This window comes from Anas acuta, chromosome 13 (assembly GCF_963932015.1).
Source record: "Anas acuta chromosome 13, bAnaAcu1.1, whole genome shotgun sequence".
Taxonomy (NCBI): domain Eukaryota; kingdom Metazoa; phylum Chordata; class Aves; order Anseriformes; family Anatidae; genus Anas; species Anas acuta.
The window spans coordinates 13,178,611-13,197,559 of NC_088991.1; the positions used below are offsets into that span (position 1 = coordinate 13,178,611).

The 18,949-nt window shown below is 46.8% G+C and overlaps 2 protein-coding genes across 3 annotated transcripts in view; one reads left to right on the top strand and one right to left on the bottom strand.

Annotated features, from left to right (window-relative positions):
* Positions 1-2,816, top strand: part of STK26 (serine/threonine kinase 26) — a 29,981-nt gene extending 27,165 nt beyond the window's left edge. Inside the window, exons 10-12 of the mRNA XM_068696788.1 lie at positions 79-141; positions 231-367; positions 822-2,816. Coding sequence (XP_068552889.1) covers positions 79-141; positions 231-367; positions 822-846 — 225 coding nt within the window. The 3' untranslated portion in view covers positions 847-2,816. The remainder of the gene's footprint in view (positions 1-78; positions 142-230; positions 368-821) is intronic.
* Positions 2,817-5,665: 2,849 nt separating this feature from the next.
* FRMD7 (FERM domain containing 7) lies at positions 5,666-18,087 on the bottom strand. 2 transcript variants are annotated; one of them, XM_068697177.1, is made up of 12 exons: positions 17,366-18,087; positions 13,368-13,472; positions 12,953-12,995; positions 11,671-11,704; positions 10,868-10,965; positions 10,662-10,776; positions 10,350-10,497; positions 9,123-9,218; positions 8,842-9,005; positions 8,566-8,634; positions 8,403-8,478; positions 5,666-8,269 (listed from the first exon to the last, which is right to left on the bottom strand). In XM_068697177.1, the coding sequence occupies exons 1-12, from the start codon at positions 17,420-17,422 to the stop codon at positions 7,226-7,228; spliced, it is 2,049 nt and encodes a 682-aa protein (XP_068553278.1). In that variant the 5' UTR covers positions 17,423-18,087; the 3' UTR covers positions 5,666-7,225. The 2 variants fall into 2 exon arrangements, with proteins under 2 accessions (XP_068553278.1, XP_068553277.1); XM_068697176.1 differs by having other exon boundaries at positions 11,671-11,749.
* Positions 18,088-18,949: the final 862 nt, after the last annotated feature.

The following is an 18,949-nucleotide window of genomic DNA, read 5'->3' on the forward strand; positions in this document are numbered from 1 at the left end:
AAAATCATGTAAGCTGCATTTAACACAGCATACGTATGGTATAGGAATATACTGATATCCTGATTTGTTAATTTTTAGGATCAAGATCTTGTTAAAACCCTGAGTTGTTTAACTATGATAATCACCCCTGTGTTTGCTGAGGTAAGTTTTACCTTCAAAGAAATTTTTAAGTTATTGCCCAAGCACCTGATGAATTCTGTAAGCTTTATCTGCTTTGGTTTGCTACTCAGCTCAAACAGCAGGACACAAATAATGCTAGCAGAAAGAAAGCAATTGAGGAACTTGAGAAAAGCATCAATATGGCAGAAGCAACATGTCCAGGGATCACAGATAAGATGGTGAAGAAACTTATGGAGAAATTTCAGAAGTAAGTGAAGAAAGTTTTGCATGCATTTAAACAGTGTGTGTGTGTGTGTGTTTTTATGGGCGGGGAGAAGTACTTCCATTAAGGAAAAGCTAGTTGATATTCAAGCATTTCATATGCTAGGGAAGTTTAAGTACAGTATTTTGATCCGTTACATCTGTTATATCTAGGGCTCTACATTCTTAGCTTCAGAAGTTACATGTAACATGTCTGGTTATTGAAAGAAAAACTAATGCTAACAATAACTTTTTCTGCTTGGTCTTTACACTCTGGAATTTTACTGTAGTTGTTACATTTTGCTTCCTTTAATTTAACCTGCAGTTTTATCTTAACCATATTTATAGCAAGGAAGGGAGCAGGAGAATCCTTACTAGTTTAATGATGCATAGATAGTTACTTGCTGCCTGCCAGGATGAGACACAGTAATTAACAAAAAACTTGTTTTTTTTATCTGTAGATTTTCTGTTAATGACTCATCCTAAGAAACTTCACATAAGTGACTGCTGTTTCATATGGACCCAGTGAAACCCACCAAAACTACTTCAAGCTTGGCAGTGCTTAGCTCATGAGCTCCTTGTGCCTTTTGGATCTTTGCAACATATTGATGGTGATTTGAGGATTTGAAAGAACCTACTCAACTATTTTGTGGCAGTGCACATGGTTTTATATTTTCAGGAAATTATTTTGTAAAGAACAACTTTTAATATTGTAGTTTCACCAGTTTAATCTGATAAATGTTGAGGTGCAGTTTTGCTTTTAGAAATAACCATTACTTTAGTTGATAGAAAGTGCAAGTACAGTATGTTTTGATGCTATTTTGTTCCTGTACACAGGGATGTACAGGTCTTTTGTATTCATGAGTTAAACTTTTGTAAATCACTAACAAGCTTCAGAGAAAATAGCTTTTTCACAAGCGTATTCAAAACATGTATTGTAGTGGCAAGGGTATTGCTGTAGCACCTGCTTCAACCAGCATATAGTTATCGTGCCCTGAAGAATAAACCTGCAACAGTATCTATTATAATTCTAAATTGGTACAGTATTTTAGGCAGCTCTATGATTAAATATATTTGAGAGCAATATGTCAATAGTTTGCAGGTGATATGTAGCAACAGGTATATCCTGATGTACAGTATATGTATTACCTTTTAGAACAAGTAGTAATTCAATCTTATATCATCATGGTAGGAAAATTAAAGCAATACAGTTGAGGGGGTGGGGCTTTTGGCAATAATGGACAAAAACTGAAGTCCAATTTTATTTAATTTAATTTTTTTCCTCTGAGTATACATACCTGGGTGGAAGGGAGCCAGAGAAGCCGAGCGTCGCATGATACATACCTCACAAGCAGGTATAAGTGTAACACCAGCGTTCTTTGTGGTGGTGTTGTTTCTCCTGTAAGATATTTATACACATTTTTGTTCTTAAATACATTAAATACAGTACATCAACATAATTTGTTTATAATTTTCTGAAAGTGTATTTTAAATATGTATTTACCAGTTAATATGCAAATAACTGAGTTATAGATATTCTTTCACAAAAAGGTAGTACTGTGCAGTATGGAGTGATTTTTTTCATAAAAAGTAGGTAAGATTATAAAGTTGCTTTCAGTTATATATTTATGGTACTGCTAACTGGGTAATCTCTTCTGGTTTTTTATTATTTTTTGTTATTGTTTTTCTTTCTTTTTCAACCCAGTATGTATATTATGCTGAAATTTTGAACTGGGATTTTTTTTCAGTACTTAGCTGTGGAACTGTTGGTGTAAATTTATTTTTGATAAAGGTTGGGTGTGTTTATTTTATGGTTCAGACCTGCACATTTTGTTTTTGCACAAAAGTCATTTTAAAAAACCTGAAATATATCTGCCAAATATTAAAAAAGTAATGGTGTGCAAGTAAATACTGCATTTTTAGTCAAATGTTGCCATTACATCGTTTTTATATAAAGGACACTTGTGAGAGATGGTGGTTAGATATGCCAAGGACAATTATTTTCAATGGTGCCTACACTGTAAAAAATTTAAAAAAGGAAAAAAAAAGAATAACTTTGTTTTAATTTTAAAGAAGTGTTTCTGTTTAAAACTTTCATCTGCTATATAACTGAAATTCAATTAGAATTTATATCTGAGAAAAAGTCTGGAAATAGTTTTTGAAAACAATAATGTTATGGATTAAATAAATATTTTTATAAATGTAAAAGCAGCAAAAGTTGTAAATACAGTTGATCTGAAGCTTTACAAAATAACTGCATCACAGAAACAAATTGTAGTGCTTCTCTAGCTTCTGTAGTTGTTAGTCTTGTAAATCTGTTTATAGATGAAGCTTATATCAATGTTTTGGGGGGTTTTAAATGGTTTAAAAATAAATATTTAAGTTCTGTAAACTTTCATGAGCTCTTTCTGTTGTGCATTTTATTCTGGATTTTAATAAATGTGCAGAGGCGTGGATATACCTCCTATCTTGTCTTATGGTTTAGCAAAGGTGTTCCTTACACAGTTGTTTTGAAAAGGTTTTGGGTCACTCTCCCCCACCCCCCATGCTGTTCTTGTCTGGAAGATACCTACCAGCTGCTATGCAACAGGGAGTGCTAGAGAGAGAGAGCAACTCCAGGGTTCAGTTTTGGTTTCAGTCCCATAGAGGAGTGTTCAGGATCTGTGTGCTCAAATGAATGTTCATGGCCTGTGACAACGTAGTGTGACCTAATATCTCTGTGGGCTTAATTGTGAATTTGGCATTGTAAAGTGAAGGTACAAAAAGGCCAGGGCCACAGTTACCTCAGCTTTTACTTCACCAGTCTCATCCTAAATCTCATTGCAAAGACCTCCATATTCATTTCTCAGAATTAAAATCATGTTTTCACTTCTATGTCACTTCCCTTAAGGTGTTTTTTTTTATGAGACCAAGGGGAGAGGTGATAAGAATTTCTCCTGAATTTTGTAATTAGTGGTAATACCCTGTTGACACAGTCTTTAATCTATGCAACTCCATATCCTGTTCTGGGTAGCAAGGGTTAGTGAATTAATTAATCTGTCCTATTTATGTGGTAAGACTGTAGCATGTTACTGAACTATGGTATCTCTTCCTGTAATATGGGTGGGTCATATGCCTACCTCACAGGACAGTATTGGGAAAAAGTAATCCATATATGCATAAAACAGCTTCATTCTCTTGTAAGAACAGTCCGTTTAAAGACTACTTTATTGTACTGCACATGGCATTATTGCACCTAAGGTCTCTGTGCGTTGTACGACTGTAACTCTTAAGAATGGATGTCTGTATTACTGGTTTCCAGAGAACAGTTTCTTTTTCCTCATGACTTGTTAGATATTGATGAACTGTGTAACTTAATCAGCAGTATTCTGTTGCTGGCAGATAGATAATGGGAAGAGATATCAAGATATTCATTTAGGAATCATCTTCTTGTGTATTTGGTTTGTTAGGTTTCCCACAGTAGATGGAGAAGAATTGATATTGAAGTAGTCTTATCAAAGTAGTCTGAATCACAGAGTAGAGAAATATGTTTGTTCATGGGTAGATGAGTCCTTTATCAATGTAATCATTCTTAAAACCCCTGGTCTCTTAATTCCTCTAGCACACTTCTGTACAGTAAGCATTGTAGTATTGTAAAAACCTGTTCTTGCATTCAACTGAATGTCTATAGTTGAATAGGAAAGTACATAGATTCTTGATGTGTTTGCACAAGGCTTAGCAATTGTTAAAGGTCTCATTTTTATAACACTGTTTTATGACTTAACACTGGAATAAAATTATTTTATTCTTTACAAAGTTTTAATGGTATGTATGTTGGCTTGCCTTATTTCACATCTTTCCAATAAATGAAGTTACACTTTAATATAGAAATTAGTTAAATTTGCTGGAATCAGAGCTCCTCCAAACTAATGTTCTTCATATACTGTGTACATCTTGATGCTTTTTTAACTTAATGTATACACCTATATGTTTAAAAAAACAAAACAAAACAAAAAAAACGAATATCTTGCATATAAATCTCAAGATTAGCTTTATCTGTAAGTGATGTATTTTATTTTATGACCCCCAGCTACATCAGTCCAAATGCATTGAGTAGCTTAATGTTTTGATGCTATAATGTTTCTGTGCCCCCACCCAATTAATACTGCTTGCTTGCTTAAGGGACATGTTTGCATTTTTCCACGTACTGATATATCTTTTATCAGCAGCAGTCCCTGTCATCTCTCTGTCCTCGGTATTTTTTGTACATTTGTTTTACTAGTGAAACACACTCAATATTATTTCCTCTTCTTGGTGAACAGGGCTAAGAAGGGACTATACAGGTACCACAGGGAAGGACTGATGCAAAGGTTATTTTGGTTGTTCCTTTGCATGTGTGCCACTGCTTACTGAGATTGTTCATTTTAGTCAGTCCCAGCAAAGCTGGCTTATGCAATGATTTTAGCTTAATTTCTGTCACTTACTCAGGACTGCTTTGTTCTTCTGCTATTGTTGACCATTATGTATGATGTGCTAAGTCACAGTGTACATGCTGTGCCCCAGTACTCCCTAGTCAATGGAAAAATCCAAAAATAGTTCCCAAGTCCTTGTTTCTCCATCTTATTGTAGTGTCCCCAGCAGTCTCAAATGCCAGAGCTAGGACCTCCTGGAGGTTTATGCAATGTAGTTTTCACGTTGATCCCTCCCAGTAAAGCTGCTTTTCTGTTCCGGGCTATGCTCAAGGTAAAGCTGACCTGGGCCAGCCTTCCGTGTCTCTACATGATTTCAGGACCTAACTGATTGTAGGTTTGCCTGTGTGCTTAAGGTATAATAACCCTTTAAGGGATGTTCTCTGGGGATTATGTGTAAATTTTGTAGTTGAATCACTACAGCTATTTTTTTCCCCTTACCACAGCATGCATGTAGATTGCCATACTTAAATGCTGCATTGAATGACAGTTTTTGCTGTTTCCAAGATGCAGAGCATGGAGAAAGTAAACTTTCTATTTATGCAGAGTTTGTTTTTCCTTTTTTTTTTTCTTTTTTTTTTTTTTTTTTCCTTCACCAGAATGTGTGCCAGTCCCAGAGCAGCATGTGGGGTCCAGGTAGTTCATAGCTTCTTCATCCCAGAATAACCTGGAGCAAAAGCAAACAGTGTGCTCTCTTGTTGATCTAACACATTTCTTTGGGCAGCTGACCAAGAATGTGGTTGTTTTCAGCAGCATTCAGTGAGTCTCAGCTGCCTCTAAGACAATGAACACACACAGGGAAAGCAGCCTGGCAGCTCTGTGGAGCAATGAGGGCTGCCTGGGGGCTGTGAGCTGTAGGGGAAGGTGGGCTGAAGTGCAGATTGCCTTAGCTGCAGCAGCTTGGGCCCCATCCAAAAGGAGGAAACGAAAACTCTAGTGTGAACAACTGTTTTTTTATTATTATTTTATTGTTCAGCTTCTAAACCAAAAGACAGCAATGCACAGTTCTTTTCACACTTATTTTCCATCTCTGCCCTAGCTTCCTTGTTCCTGAAGTCCCTTCAACTGTTTTCCCCTCTTTTCTCAAGCATATGTATTATGGGGCTGTTCCTCCCCTTATAGTCATGTCCTGCAGTTTTACAGAGTTGTTCTTAAAGAAAAGTAATAAGAACTTCTCTTAACATCTTACAGAAGTAACATCATTCTCCTGTTTTCAGAGTAGATTTCCTGTGTTTTTAGGGTAATAAGTTCTTTGTAATAAAAACATGTCTAGGAAGTATCTGTACCTTTTCACTTCAGGGAGCAATGTACAAAAAACTAATCTCCCTCCTGCTGCCCTATGGATAGTGAGAAGCTCCCTCTCCTGCTCTTCTATAACTAGAAATGGCCCTGGTAAAAATAACATTGCATTCATGTAGCAAACAGGAACGTTTAGAAGCACCATGGTTACAGCAGCCTTCCTAATGCCAAAAGGGTAAGCACCAGCTGCCTCTCTTTCCTGCCCTCCTCCTGAGAGCTTTTTCCCCATGCTGCTTGGTGGAGGCCTGATCTGGGGGAGCAAGACCATCCTCTGCGTGCCTCACTCCCCCCTGATTTAAGCAGGACACTGAGGTGCCCGGACTGCAGAGCTGCTGACAGAAAATAACAGCTACTAGGCCTAAGAAGAGTGGAGCTATACATCATCGTTCATTAACTCACTTACTACAGCTCAGAGTGGGATGCTGTTTAATGATTTACGAGAGCTGCTATGATATTTCCTGGGCAGGATAATGCCCTAACCTGGCCAGGGACAAGACAGAGCTGCTCGATTTCTACATGGCTCCAAGCATCACAAGGAGCACCCCATGCGTGGCATCCTGTCCTAAGCACTGGGTGTTCCTGCAGCATTGGCACAGCTCCAAAAGCAGACATCTCTGCTCAGCTCCCCCTGGCCATCCTGCTCCTCTCCCACTTGGCCTCAAACATTCCTCCCACCAGCAGGCTTCCCTGGAGTTGTGATAAACTAATGTTTAAGATCTTCCATAAAATGTCTTTTTTTTTTTTCTCTCTCTTCCACCTGATGGAAGATGAAGACTTAAGTGGCTGAGCTCTGACTGTGGCCTGCTTGGACTGCATGCAGTGTCTATGCAGGGCTTAAGCGAGAGCCCCTGCCCATCTGGCTAAAGCTGGACCCCTGCATGTGAAAAGCCTGGCGGCAGAGATGCACCAGTTTCAGGCTATGATGCAGGAGATGGGTACCTCAGAACATTCCCCAGCTGTCCCTTAACACTTCCTCTACAGCTAAAAGCACTCACACAACATGAGCCCATCACAACGTTTCACAAGCAGTAAGCAGCCCTGCAAGCAGGACAGTGACCATCCGCTGGGTCTGGCTCAGTCCTGGCCACCTGTGGCTCCTTTCAGCCGGTGTGAGGCACCTAAGTGAAATACCTGGAGGCCCCCCTGGAAGTCCTCTCTTCAGCAGCGCCGGTTGCAAAGGACACCTCTTCATCCTCCTCTTCCAGCTGGAGACTGCCAGAGGACAGCCGCACCCGAGCCATGGGCGAGCGCAGCACCCGGCCGTACAGGGAGCAGTATTCAGCGGCCAGGAGGTCGGAGTCGGAGTCGCTGGACTCAGTGCTGCTGCCCACGTAGCGCTCGGCAGGGTGCCGCGGCCGTGGGGCGAGCCCTTGCTGGGCCAGCGCGTGCCGTAGGATTCCTGCCTTGCGGCTGCTCAGGGCAGGCCGTGGGCCCAGGGGCCTGAACTCCGAGCCATAGGGGAAGCGGATGGTTTTCATGTCCGACTGGCTCCAGGACCGTTTGGGAGGCTGCTCTTGAAGGCCGTAATCAAAGGAGCGAGCCAGCGGCCTGCTCCCCCCTTCTGGGGCTGCACTGCTGCCTGCAGCCCTGTGCGAAGCCTCGTGCTGGAATTCCCCCGTCCAGGCAGTGCTTGGGCTCCACTTGGGCGTTTTTGTGGCCGTGGGGACGGATCCACCGGCTGCTCCTGCCGCCTCCTGGCTGGGTGTTTGCATGTGGCACAGGGGCTGTGGTGGCCTGTCTACGTAAAAAAGGACCTGCGGGGCTGGGGGGGCCAGCGGCTGGGGGCACGGCACGTCCATGTACACCAGCGGCCTCGTGCTGACCTCCCGCATGTTGCCCACCGAGGTGCTCTTACTGTTCCCAGCAAACTTGTGGTGGGGCCGAAAGGACGTCAGGGGGTTCCTGGAGCCAAAGAGGTCGGTGGGCTCCCACGCCCGCTCCAGCTCCAGCTCGGCGTAGAGCAGGGGGAAGGCGGAGCTGCTCTTGGAGTGGGGCAGGAAGACGGGGGCTGCTTCGGGCTTGGAGCGCTCCAGCTCGGCGGCGAATGTCACCTCCGTGGTGGAGCTGCAGCAGCGGCTGTCCAGCGTGGGCTCTGAGGTGTGCACCCCGTTGGCAGTGCGGAAGGAGCCCCGGCTGCCGTAGGCCAGGCGCAGCTCTTCCACCTGGTGGAAAAAAGGGTGTGTGGGCATCCTGCTCAGCCCCAAGGCGGGCAGGGGGAGCAGAGCAGGGCCAGCAGCAGCGTGAAGAGCCAGGACTTTGGTCGTTTGCACTCTTGTGCACACAGCGGGGACATACCTGCTTGGACACATCTGTCAGGAGGTCCGGGGAAGAGCGGCACTGCCTCTCATCGTAGCGGGATGCATGGTGCTTCCTGCAAGGCCGAGTGCATGGGGTGGATGCAGGGCCAGGATGCCCCCCATACACACCTCAGTACCGCCCCCCTCCCTGCCCTCGGTACCTCTCAAAGGGCAGGCTCTTCATCTTCGCCTTCCTCCCGTGCTCCAGCAGCTGCCTCTGTGTCCTCCCACTGCAGCGGCAAGGAGGGAAAGGTGTGAGCAGCACCGTCAGCCCAGCCCCTCACCTGGGGGAGGTGAGGGGATGCGGCAGGACTGGGTGGCAACAGCAGGACCAGGGAAGCAGCTGTCAGGCATCAGCCTCTTGCACCCAGCCAGGACAGATGTAAAGGGGAGGGTTAGAGCCTCTGCACACCAGGGTTTTTGCTCTGGGACTTTACCTGTAGCGGAAACTTGAGCCCTTGCTACACAGAAGGGCTTTGGGCTTTGACTTGGGCTCTTCAGACAACCGGAAAAACGCGTGGTACTCCACACACGTCTTCCAGAAAGCCTTGCAGGCATCCCTGCTCGCCATGGTGAACTCCAGCGTGTCCTTGCACAGTGCCTGTGTGGCCAGGGACAAGCACGGGGGTGTCAGGGGCGCGCTGGGCCAGACTCTGCCGCTTGCCCTCGCAGTCCTGAGCTGTGCAGCTGCCTTAGCAGCTTACAGAGACCTACTTACAGAAATGTTTGCATGGAGCTTGATGAGAAAATGCTTCCTCTTGAAACTCAGTTTGCGAATTTTGGACCAGTTGAATGTGTTGATCTTTGTATTGCCCTGCAAGGACGGACACAGCAGTTATACTGGGATGGGACAAGACACAGAAATATGACTGGCCGACACCTGGGCTCCCAGGACACCACATGAGCCATTTCTACAGCTCTCACTGCCTCTGGGCCTGGGGAAGAGGCAATGGGGATTTAGCATTTGACCCTCGGTTCTCTACCAGCTGATCCCAAGAGCAGGAATTAAGGCTCAGGGCTGAACTCTGCCTAATGAAGCTAACTGTAAAACAGCAGTAGTCTGAGGGAAACGTCACAGAGGTCAAGGCAGAGTGTCCCATCCTTCCCAGCTCACAGAGCAGGTGAGGTGTTAATGCAGAATCTGTCCCCCAGAAGAAGTGAGATGGGAAGCACAGCAGAGCTCAGCTCATTTCCACACCTTTAATGCCAGCTTAAGCAGACTGCAAGCACACCTTACCTTCATTCCTGCTGTGTATCAGTTTGGATGCACCCATACAACACGTATCACAGCAGGAGCAGATAAAACTCTGCTACCTTGTGCTATGGCACTGAGACCCTCTCAGCTCTCTGGGAGAGCCCAGACTCGCATGGGCTCACAGATGCTCTAATCATGCATGCACACGAGGGGTGTTTACATCTCTGAATAAATAACTGGGTCTGGCAGCACTAATTATGAACAGCAGACCCGCAGTTAGGATTTTTTTCTGCTCTGGCAAGATGTTCCCAGGTTGAAATTAGTCAGTGTGGGAGGCAAGCACTGTTTCACGCCGGCTGCGAGGAAGTCTGTATTTATTCCTCAGCTATGCTGTGATTACAACGTTATGTAATTGCACAGACATTAGGTGGCTATTTTTGCTGGAAGATTATACGGTGAATGCATGTGACGCAGCCGTGTAACCTGTGGTGCTTACACGGCTGTGCCTGCAATGACAAGGGCCAGCAGGGCTCTGCCAGAGCCCGGGCAGGCACAGCTGTGTGCAGCCTGTGCTGGCAGAGGTGCTGGGGCTGAGCCCAGGGTGATATCCCAGAGCATCACCTCCCTGACTGAAGTTTGCTAGGGTGAGCTTGCTCCATGGGATTTGGGAGGGTTTAGAACGGGTGAAGGGAGAAGGCTGAGAACAGGAGGTTATGTCCTCGCAGAGCCCATCTTGAGCCCCCAGCTTACCCGCAGGACCAGCACCCCCATGTGTGTCACGGCCAGGTTGATCTGCGTCCCCTCACCGTCGCTGGCGGGGTGCGGACGAATCCCATACATCTCCAGTTTCCTGGCCACGTCCAGCAGCTGAACATCTGACTCGGCTGGTGTCTTCCCCCTGGAGACAAAAACACACTGGGAAGTGACAGGAATGTAAAAGCAACTGCTAAAATGGGCTGAAAAGACCCCATTTTGGAGGTGTGCATGCCGGGGTGCTGAGCACCCATGCCACTGCTGGCCCTGTGTGCTGATGGAAAGGAACCCGTGCACAGCAGCCCTTACCCGTGCCTTCGGTGGTAGTGCATGATCTTGTTGTCCAGGTACTCCTGGTTGGGCAGGTACCTGTGGGTGGCCAGGTGCTGCTGGTCTGTCTCCTCGTGGAAATCACCCAGCTCAGCTGTGGGGGGCACAGGGAGAGTGGGGTTAGAGGCCATGCAATCAAAGCAAAGCCCTGGTGCCCCCTGCTGCAGGCATGTGCCTGCCCTTACACTGCAGCAGGTGGGAGACGAGCAGCGCCGCGCTCTTGTCACTGCAGGGCAGCCGCCCCAGCGCCAGGTCCTTCTTGATCTGGAGTGTGAAGAGATACCTGCGGAGGGGACAGGAGATACCCTAAGAGGGGACTCTTCTCGGGCCCCAGCTCAGCACAGCCAGGCTGTCCCCATGCCCCTCACAGCGCTCGCCTGTGCCCTAGCACAAGGGATGCAGGTCTGGGGGGGTCACAGGAGGAGTGTGAAGCCCCTCCCTGAGCCTACAGCTGGGCACCACCACGGGCAGAATGCCCCTGCCATTTAAATGGCCATTAATAGGTTTCAGAGCTAACATTCCTTTATGCTTCAGAGGGCATTCGTGTCTCCTCTCAGGGCTAATGTTGTACAGAAGCACTGTATTGGTTTTATTCTTAGCTCCTGTTTGCAATGCGTCCTCTGAAATGTAAGAGCTAGCAATGTCATTTTTAAAAATAAAATTAAGGTTTTTCTTTCAGAACACAGCTTGAGGCAGGAGCTAGACTGAGCAAAGTCAGACTTGGTGCTCAACTGCTAAAACGTTTGGCAGTAAACACACTGCAGTCTCTTAAGATGGCTGATTTTCAAGTGGTTTTTATATAAAAATAGAGCACCAAGATACTATTTTCAGTTTTGTTTTGTAAAGCACAGAGCTCAGTCAATACTTAGTATTAGCATTGCTAACAGATCGGTTTGGTTGGATGAAGATAAGGACTTTTATACACATGCACTGCAACTGTGAAAACATAGGACTGTGCAATAAGGAAGGAGCAGAACAAACACAGTACCTGGTCAGCTCTTCTCTCAGATGTCCAGGGTCCACTGGGAAAAATTTCACCATAAATTTGAAAAGAACCTCCTTAGGATCTTAAAACACAACATCTTCATAAGTTTTCTTTTATGTGCCTATTGAGAACATTTACAACTCTTTTCACACATGCTGTCTCCTTACAGAGCAAATCACCCTGGTCACTTACAAACCAGGGCTGGAAGCCCTGAGCATCAAGATCTCCATTCTGCCTGGAAGGACCAGCCTGCCCCAACCCCTGGCATCCAGGATGGAAGCACACAGGGAGTTGGACACCTCAAAATTATTCCAGAAAAAATGCCCCAGCATTCCTTCAAAGTGTAAAGGCCCCCGCCAGGAGCGGGGTTACCACATGGGTCCCCACTGGAGTAGTGCTATGGGTGCTGCTCTGAAGTGTGGCCAGAGCCCCACTGTAGCTGCCATCAGAAGCTGTACATTAAACCCTCAGCTAAAGCCCCGGGCTTTACCCAGCCCTGCAAGCACTTGGGATGCAGCAGCTTCAGGGGAGGCCATTTGGGCAAAGCTGGTTTGTGGGATAGGCAAGAGCAAGCAGCCAAACCCCAGGCAAAGTGCAGGGAGGCGATTGTGTAGGCACCAACCATCCCAGGCCACCACAGGATGGCTCCGGGACTCCCCCTTGCAAACACATGGGTCATGGCCTCGTGCTCTTGACCACTTGCTAGTCATCATGTATTTGGGGACAATACTGTTTGGTTCATCATGGGGGTGGAAACAGGCTGAAAGAGGTGCTGTGTTAACACAGGCCATGGATTCAGGTCAGGCTGTGCTGCATCACTGTGCAGCAGCGTGGGGGGTCTGGGGGCTGAGTGGGGTCGCCGCACGCCTGCGAGGCACAGAGTTAGCCCTGCTCTACACAGGGCTCGCGCTGTGTGGGCATCTGAGCTGCTAAGAGCTGAAAAGGGGAAAGGAGGACACTCAGAGAGCCGTTCCTACTGCTCTGCCAGCACAGCAGCACGCACAAACACGCGCACATGCACACAGCCGCCCCTGCCCCTCCGCCAAGCTGTCAGGATATTAACAGCTCAGGCTCAAAATGCTGCAAAAAGCAGATTGAAAAGGCATTTCTGCAGGATTTTATGTGGACAATGCTGTTTTTGCAAACAATTCTGCCCAACTTCACACCACATGAGTTGCTCAGGTAAGTGCCAAAAACCTGAGATCCCCTCCTCCAGCACAAGAAGCTACACAAATGTGCCCCCACTGGTAGCGACTGAGATAAGTTTTATGTTTGAAATACTTACTTTTGACTTGCTTTGTTATGGGCTTTAGTGGCTCCAGCCAGACCTGAAATAGGCAATGAACTGGGTGAATAAACAGCACAAGAACAGTGGGAATAGAAGCAGGAGCATCGTGCTGGAAGACCATAAAGGAACCCTGGCTAGCTTGGGGACCACCACAAACCATCCTGCTGGGGCTGCGCTGCTTGCCACAGGTGGTTACGGATAAACCCTATGGGCTGTGGCTGTCAGCAGGGCTTTGCCGACCAGGTCATGACTTCTGACTCCTATTTTCAAGTTTTTCTTTAGCATTATGGCAAGCCTTTCCATTTTGATTTTTCACCCAGTATTTCGTGGAGGTTCCAGCGCCTGCAGCAGTGCGGGCTGTTTCTGCCTGGCTGTGGGCACTGCGATGGGGCTGTGCTGCCACTGCACTCACGTGGTTCCCGGCCTGGCTGCGAAACTCCAGCCCGAAGTACTCCTTCTCCACCAGGTTGAGGTGGCTGCAGGTGAGGTTAAACAGCCCTCTTCCACAGGATTTTTGCTAGTGAGCAAACACAGCAGGGAAGCAGCAGGTTAGGCAATGCTGACAGAAGTGGTGCGAGGATTTCAGGGACATTGGGAAGATGATTTAACCCTCTCCCTTCAGATAGGCTGCGGGATTTTTCCAAACTGTGCCACAGCAAAACCTTACTCAGTAAATGCTGATGGCTTTGGGATGTGGGACGGGATGATGGCAGCTGTGTGACATTTACCTCAGCTCTTGGAAGTCAGATTCCTCCTCATCACTTCTCACCTTTATTAAGGAACTTAATAAATCAGGAGGGGAAGGAAGAGGAAAGAAATCTCAGTCTCACCTTGCCTGTTACAGCCATTGGGAAAGCTCTGTCCCTGGCTGGAGCCTGTGGACAGGCACATTGCAGGCAAAGGTGCACAGGTCACTGCAAACCAGGGCACCCCACCAGTGCGGCCAGCCTGCAGGCAGATGGCCAGGATGAGCTGTCATTAATGGTAATTAACAGCAACTGGACCTTGCAGAGATCCTGTGCCTTGGGCCCTGGGTCATCTGTGAACTTCAGCGATGTTAATTAAGTGGCACTGCACACTGATAAGGGAGGCCAAGTTTCTGTACACCCAGGAAACAGAAACACTCGGAGGGCATTCGGCTTTGTCACCACACTGCTGGGGAATGACCTGGCAGGCCAGAAAACACCAAAGATGACCATGGAAATGACCAAACCCAGCAAAAATTCATGTTCCTAAATCATTAACCCAGGAAAAGAAGTCCAGAAATGAGCAGTGGTCATTGCAAAGGCCAGCTGGGGCCAGGAGTAGGGCAGGGGAGTCGTGCTGCACAGCCTGCGCAGGGGTGGGAGGGGATGGGGTGCTGGCGGGGCTGCATGCTAATGACCGCCTTTCACAGCTTCTCCCTGGGTGAAATTGCTAGCTCCGCTCTGTAAGGCTGCTGAAAAGTGATAGCGTAATAACAGCATTCGCTCTGCAGCACTCCCGGTTCTCCTCAAAATTACTGGATCGCAGAGGTAATTAAAACAATTATAATTGTTGATTTCCAAGCTAGAATTTTCCAGCATGAAAGGCCTTGGCCTTTGTCAGGCATCCAGGGAAGACAAGCATTTCCTACCAGGTTATTAGCCTCCACATCTGTGGGCAGCGAGCCACTCTCCATGGTGCATGTAGATGGGGCTGTGCTGCACTGCAAAGCAGGCATGCAACGTGCGGGACTGGAACCTACATCCCAGCCCAAATGTGCCACTGGTGGTGTGTGCAATGATGCTGCAGGGCCAGGGCAGCACCCACAGGCAGAAACCTCAGTGGTGAGGCCGATAGAAAGGAGGGGCTGCACGCACCCTGCCTCTACATGTTGGGCTCAGATGGGGCCATAAGCAGGGTATGAAATGGAGTGGCATGTCCAGAAGCAGACAGCAGCATGTGTGATGCACAGGGACGTGCACAGCCTTCCCCAAAGGACCTCCTGGCAGTGCCCGTGCTCCAAGGGCAAAGCCACATTTCAGTGGCTTTTCCTGTCACTGCACCCATAAATGTGTTTTGGGGGGTGAATTGCTGTGACCATACCCCAAAAAGCCACCAGCCCTAATGCTCCCCACCCCCTTGCTGGACCAGCTTGCATGCAGCCAGCTCTATGCATCTCCTTTCAAAAATTCCAGTCTTTTCTCATTAGAAGGAACACAAGACCAAGGGAGACTTTGTCCTTCACTCAGTTCCAGCAATTAGTTTTCCTGGCTTGTTTGGTTTCCCTTTTCTTTCTTTTTTTTTTTTCCTTCCCAATGAATCTTGCCCTGTAGCAAAGTCTACTTGCAAAGATGCGAACCCTGCAAACACCCAGCTTTTGTGAAGCTGCGAAGTGGATCGTGCTCTTTCTGTGCTCCTCTCAAGGCTCCAGGGGCTCAGGGCTGCTTTGTTCAAACCCTTTCCAGAGAGAAGAGTGGCTTTATAGGCAAGAGCACGCGCCAGTTCACAGCTTTAGATATCTGGGGCAGGGGGGAGAAGTAGGGAGGCAGCTTTGTGAGGTCTCCTCTCAGTGCCAGAGGCCAGTGAATGCTGACGTGGGGCTGTCTGGGTGCCAGGGCACTGGGGCAGGGCATCCCAGTGTCCTCCCAAGTGCAAGGTGCTGGGCCCACTGGAGCATGCAGGGATGTGCCAGCACCAGGCTAATGCCTTCCCCTGCCATGGGATCACCTCGTTACACCCCCAGCAGCTTTTAACTTGCCAGCTGGGGATTGCAGCTGCAGTGCCCTCTTGCAGAGCTGGCCCTGGTGTGTGGCTGCAGGGAGGGCACCAGTCCTGGGCACCTGCAAAAGTCTGGCCACACGTGCTAGCAGCTGCCATACCCATGCAAGGTAGGTACAAATGCACACACTGAGCACAAGGCATCAAGTCCACTGGGTTTTCTTTCTGCTGTCTTTCTCCCAGCCATTATACTGACGTACTAGCCATTGAAAAGAGCTTTCCAAGTCCTTTCCAGGTTTAGGAAGAGTTGCTTGAAATGTATGCTCAAGACTTAGCCCAAAGCGGTCCTGATATAATGGAGAACTCACTAATTCAGCTACTCATTTATCGCAACCACGCAGCATGAAACACATGAAATGGCTAAAAGGGGTTTCCACGACCCTTCCATGCTAAAAAAGGAATCAGCTCCGAGTCCCTTAATGGAAGCCATTTGCTGCAATAACGTGTTGCTGCAGGACTGGAAGTGTTTGGGGAAATAAGAAAGCAGAGATGGATAAAGTGCAGCAATATTGTAACAGCAGCAGCTTTCAAATTGTCTTTTACTGTACCCTGATCTAATTGATACAAAAATAAATAAATAAATAAAATTAACACTAATCTCATTTTTAAGCAGACTCCAGGTCTATGATATATTAATTAAACTAAATCAGACAACTTCCATATCAGTCCAAGAGATGAAATTCCTTTGCAATCCTCTTTTGTGCAAAATTGCCATTGCAAAGAAACTGACCAGTACGTTGAGACCAAGTAGTTCTTAGGCTATGCTATAAAAAAGGACAGGAATGTCTAAGAAATGTAAAAGAACTTGAAAAAAAAATGGTTATCTATAAAACACACTGGTCCCATAAGATATGTAGGTGAGGACTAGAACAGATCTACCTGAATTACCTAATTTGTTTAGCTACTGTGATTGTCAAATCCTAACCAACAGCAATTGCTCAATGACACTTGTAATTCTAACACATAGACAGGACAGCCATTACATTTAGTTCCAGTTATCTACACACACACACATATATATACATCTAATATCAATAGATATTGATTCCCGATATTTAAAATATATTCCAGCAGTCAATATTCAAAGCTAGTATTCATTAAATATGAATCATTAATGACAGTGTGTTTTGGGACACTGTCATACAGAAAACAAGACACAATGAGTTTTTTTCCTCACTTATCCCCAAAACCACAGCTTTCTTTTTCAACAGAATGCCCAAGAAGAGATGTATACAGATGTTTCTCACCATGGGTAGTGTAGTCAAATATGCTATTTTTATTCTGTTCTCAGATTTTTCTTCCTTTTTGAATGCTCATGCTAGCAGTCAGACAAATAAGAGAACTCCACGCTTGTCAAGAACATCACTTCATATGAGCTGATTTCCAAAAGATAACACCAGATAAATAAAAGACATTCCTCCTTCTTTATAAGTAATCCCAACAAGAGGAGAGAGTGGGAGTGTGTTGGTGCCGAAAGACACTTAGTAATCAGCACTGTGAGCTCTTTTTTTTAAGCTTTTTGTTTGTTTGTTTTGCTTGTTTTGTCCTTTTGCTTTGCAAAGCTGAACACCAGAAGCTAGCAGAGAACATTAGAGAGCCATGCAATCCTGCAGAGTAGAAATTACTTCATTAATTAGCGCAAAACCCAATAATATCATACCCACTTACATCAACTACAAAGATCTTCTGGGAGTCATCCAGGAACTGGACTTTCAGATGCAGCATCCTCGAGCATGTAGCTGAGCGTGCAGTGCAGCAGGCGCGGAGTCCTAGTGCTGTGAGCAGGGAGCCCCGACTCCTCGCTCACACATAATTTCCTTCTCAGCTGGGTGCAGAAGGCTGCAGTCACAGATGTGGAGTGGAGGTTGCAGCAAAGGAGTGGAATGCCTAAAACCAAGTCAAAAAAAATGTTGATGCCTCCCCTGGTCTGAAGATCACCACTACACTGCAGGATACTTCCCCCTGTGAATGATGCTTCTGTCGCTAGGGGAGAAGGCTGTACACCAGCTATGCAAGAGTCACACTGATGGGGAAGGGACAGTGTCTGATAAACATGCAGTTTTACAGCTCCTGCTGAGAAATGTGAGGGCAAAGCGAGCCCAGGTTTTACACAGCAGGGTTGGGGGGAAAAAAAGAGGTGAGCAGCTCTCCTGCAGAAGTCACTGAGCAGTGAGCATCACCTGCGCTTTGCTCCAGTTAAGTTGCATTGAAACTTTTGCTCGCTACCAGTCCTGCATTTGGCCGGTGCGGCGAGGCGAGCCTCTTGGTAGGTCAGGTCCTATCAGCCCAGCAGATGCACGTGAACCTGGCAGGAGGGCTGATGGACTTCACCAGAGACCCCACAATGTTTCCTGCTGAACCAAAATGCTGTGGGAGCCCTTCTTGGGGAGGCAGAGGAGGGCCTGGGGCGTGCCCCCTCACCCCGTTCTCTGCCCTGTTCCTCTGACTGCCCCTTATCCCCCTCCCTGAGTGCTTGGATGTTGGCAGCATGAGAGCCCCTGCTCACAGAGCAAAGAGGCAGTGAGTACATGAATGCACCAAAAGGCAGCTGCTGGACTGTCACAGGGGATCACTACTGCTGCTCCCAGAAAAAGCCCCAACCACTCGCAGTCCTGGGGGACTCAAAGCAAAGCTAAAAAGCCACATTGAGTGCTGCTGAGATTTTGCTCGTTGCTTTCTTCTCAGTTTCCACTGAAATATCCACTGTCAGCGACTCCAGGCAGCTGAGCCATTTGCTGTGGTCCCTCTTACACTTCCCAGTTATTCCTGGCAATGGCAGGACAGGGCCTCTCCTTGCTCTCTGGGCTGCAGAGAGTAAAAACCTACAGAACCACCTTCCTATTAGTATTCTACTGACTGGGGCAAAAAAAAATATAATAATAATAAATAAATAAATATATATATATATATATATATATATATATATATTGAAGCTAATCTGCTCTTCCATGTGAATCTGCTCTGCAAAGCAGGTGAACTAATCTTCTGCCAGTGGCAAGGGAAAGGGGCTGGCTGTGCTAAGTGTCTGGTCACTGCACTGTGGAACTGAATTTCTAGTGCTTTCCTTGGCCCAGAATTGATGCTTGTTGTGTCATTGGAAGGGGGCAGTGTCACGTGCAGACCTCCCAAAGAGGACCGATCTCCTCTTCCTCGGTATGACCATATCAGACAGAGCTGCTGGAGGACTTCCACCCAGGCAGGGAGCTCCTCAAGGAACCAGCACCGTCCTTGGCTGCTGCCTCTGGCCACAGG

Excerpts from the sequence above, each read along its gene's own strand:
- FRMD7 (XM_068697176.1), bottom strand. The coding sequence starts at position 17,422 with ATGCTGCATCTGAAAGTCCAGTTCCTGGATGACTCCCAGAAGATCTTT. Across the intron at positions 10,777-10,867 it reads CGTCTCCCACCTGCTGCAGT|CTGAGCTGGGTGATTTCCAC; the intron begins GTAAGGGCAGGC and ends TGCCCCCCACAG. Across the intron at positions 8,479-8,565 it reads AAGAGCCTGCCCTTTGAGAG|GAAGCACCATGCATCCCGCT; the intron begins GTACCGAGGGCA and ends TCGGCCTTGCAG.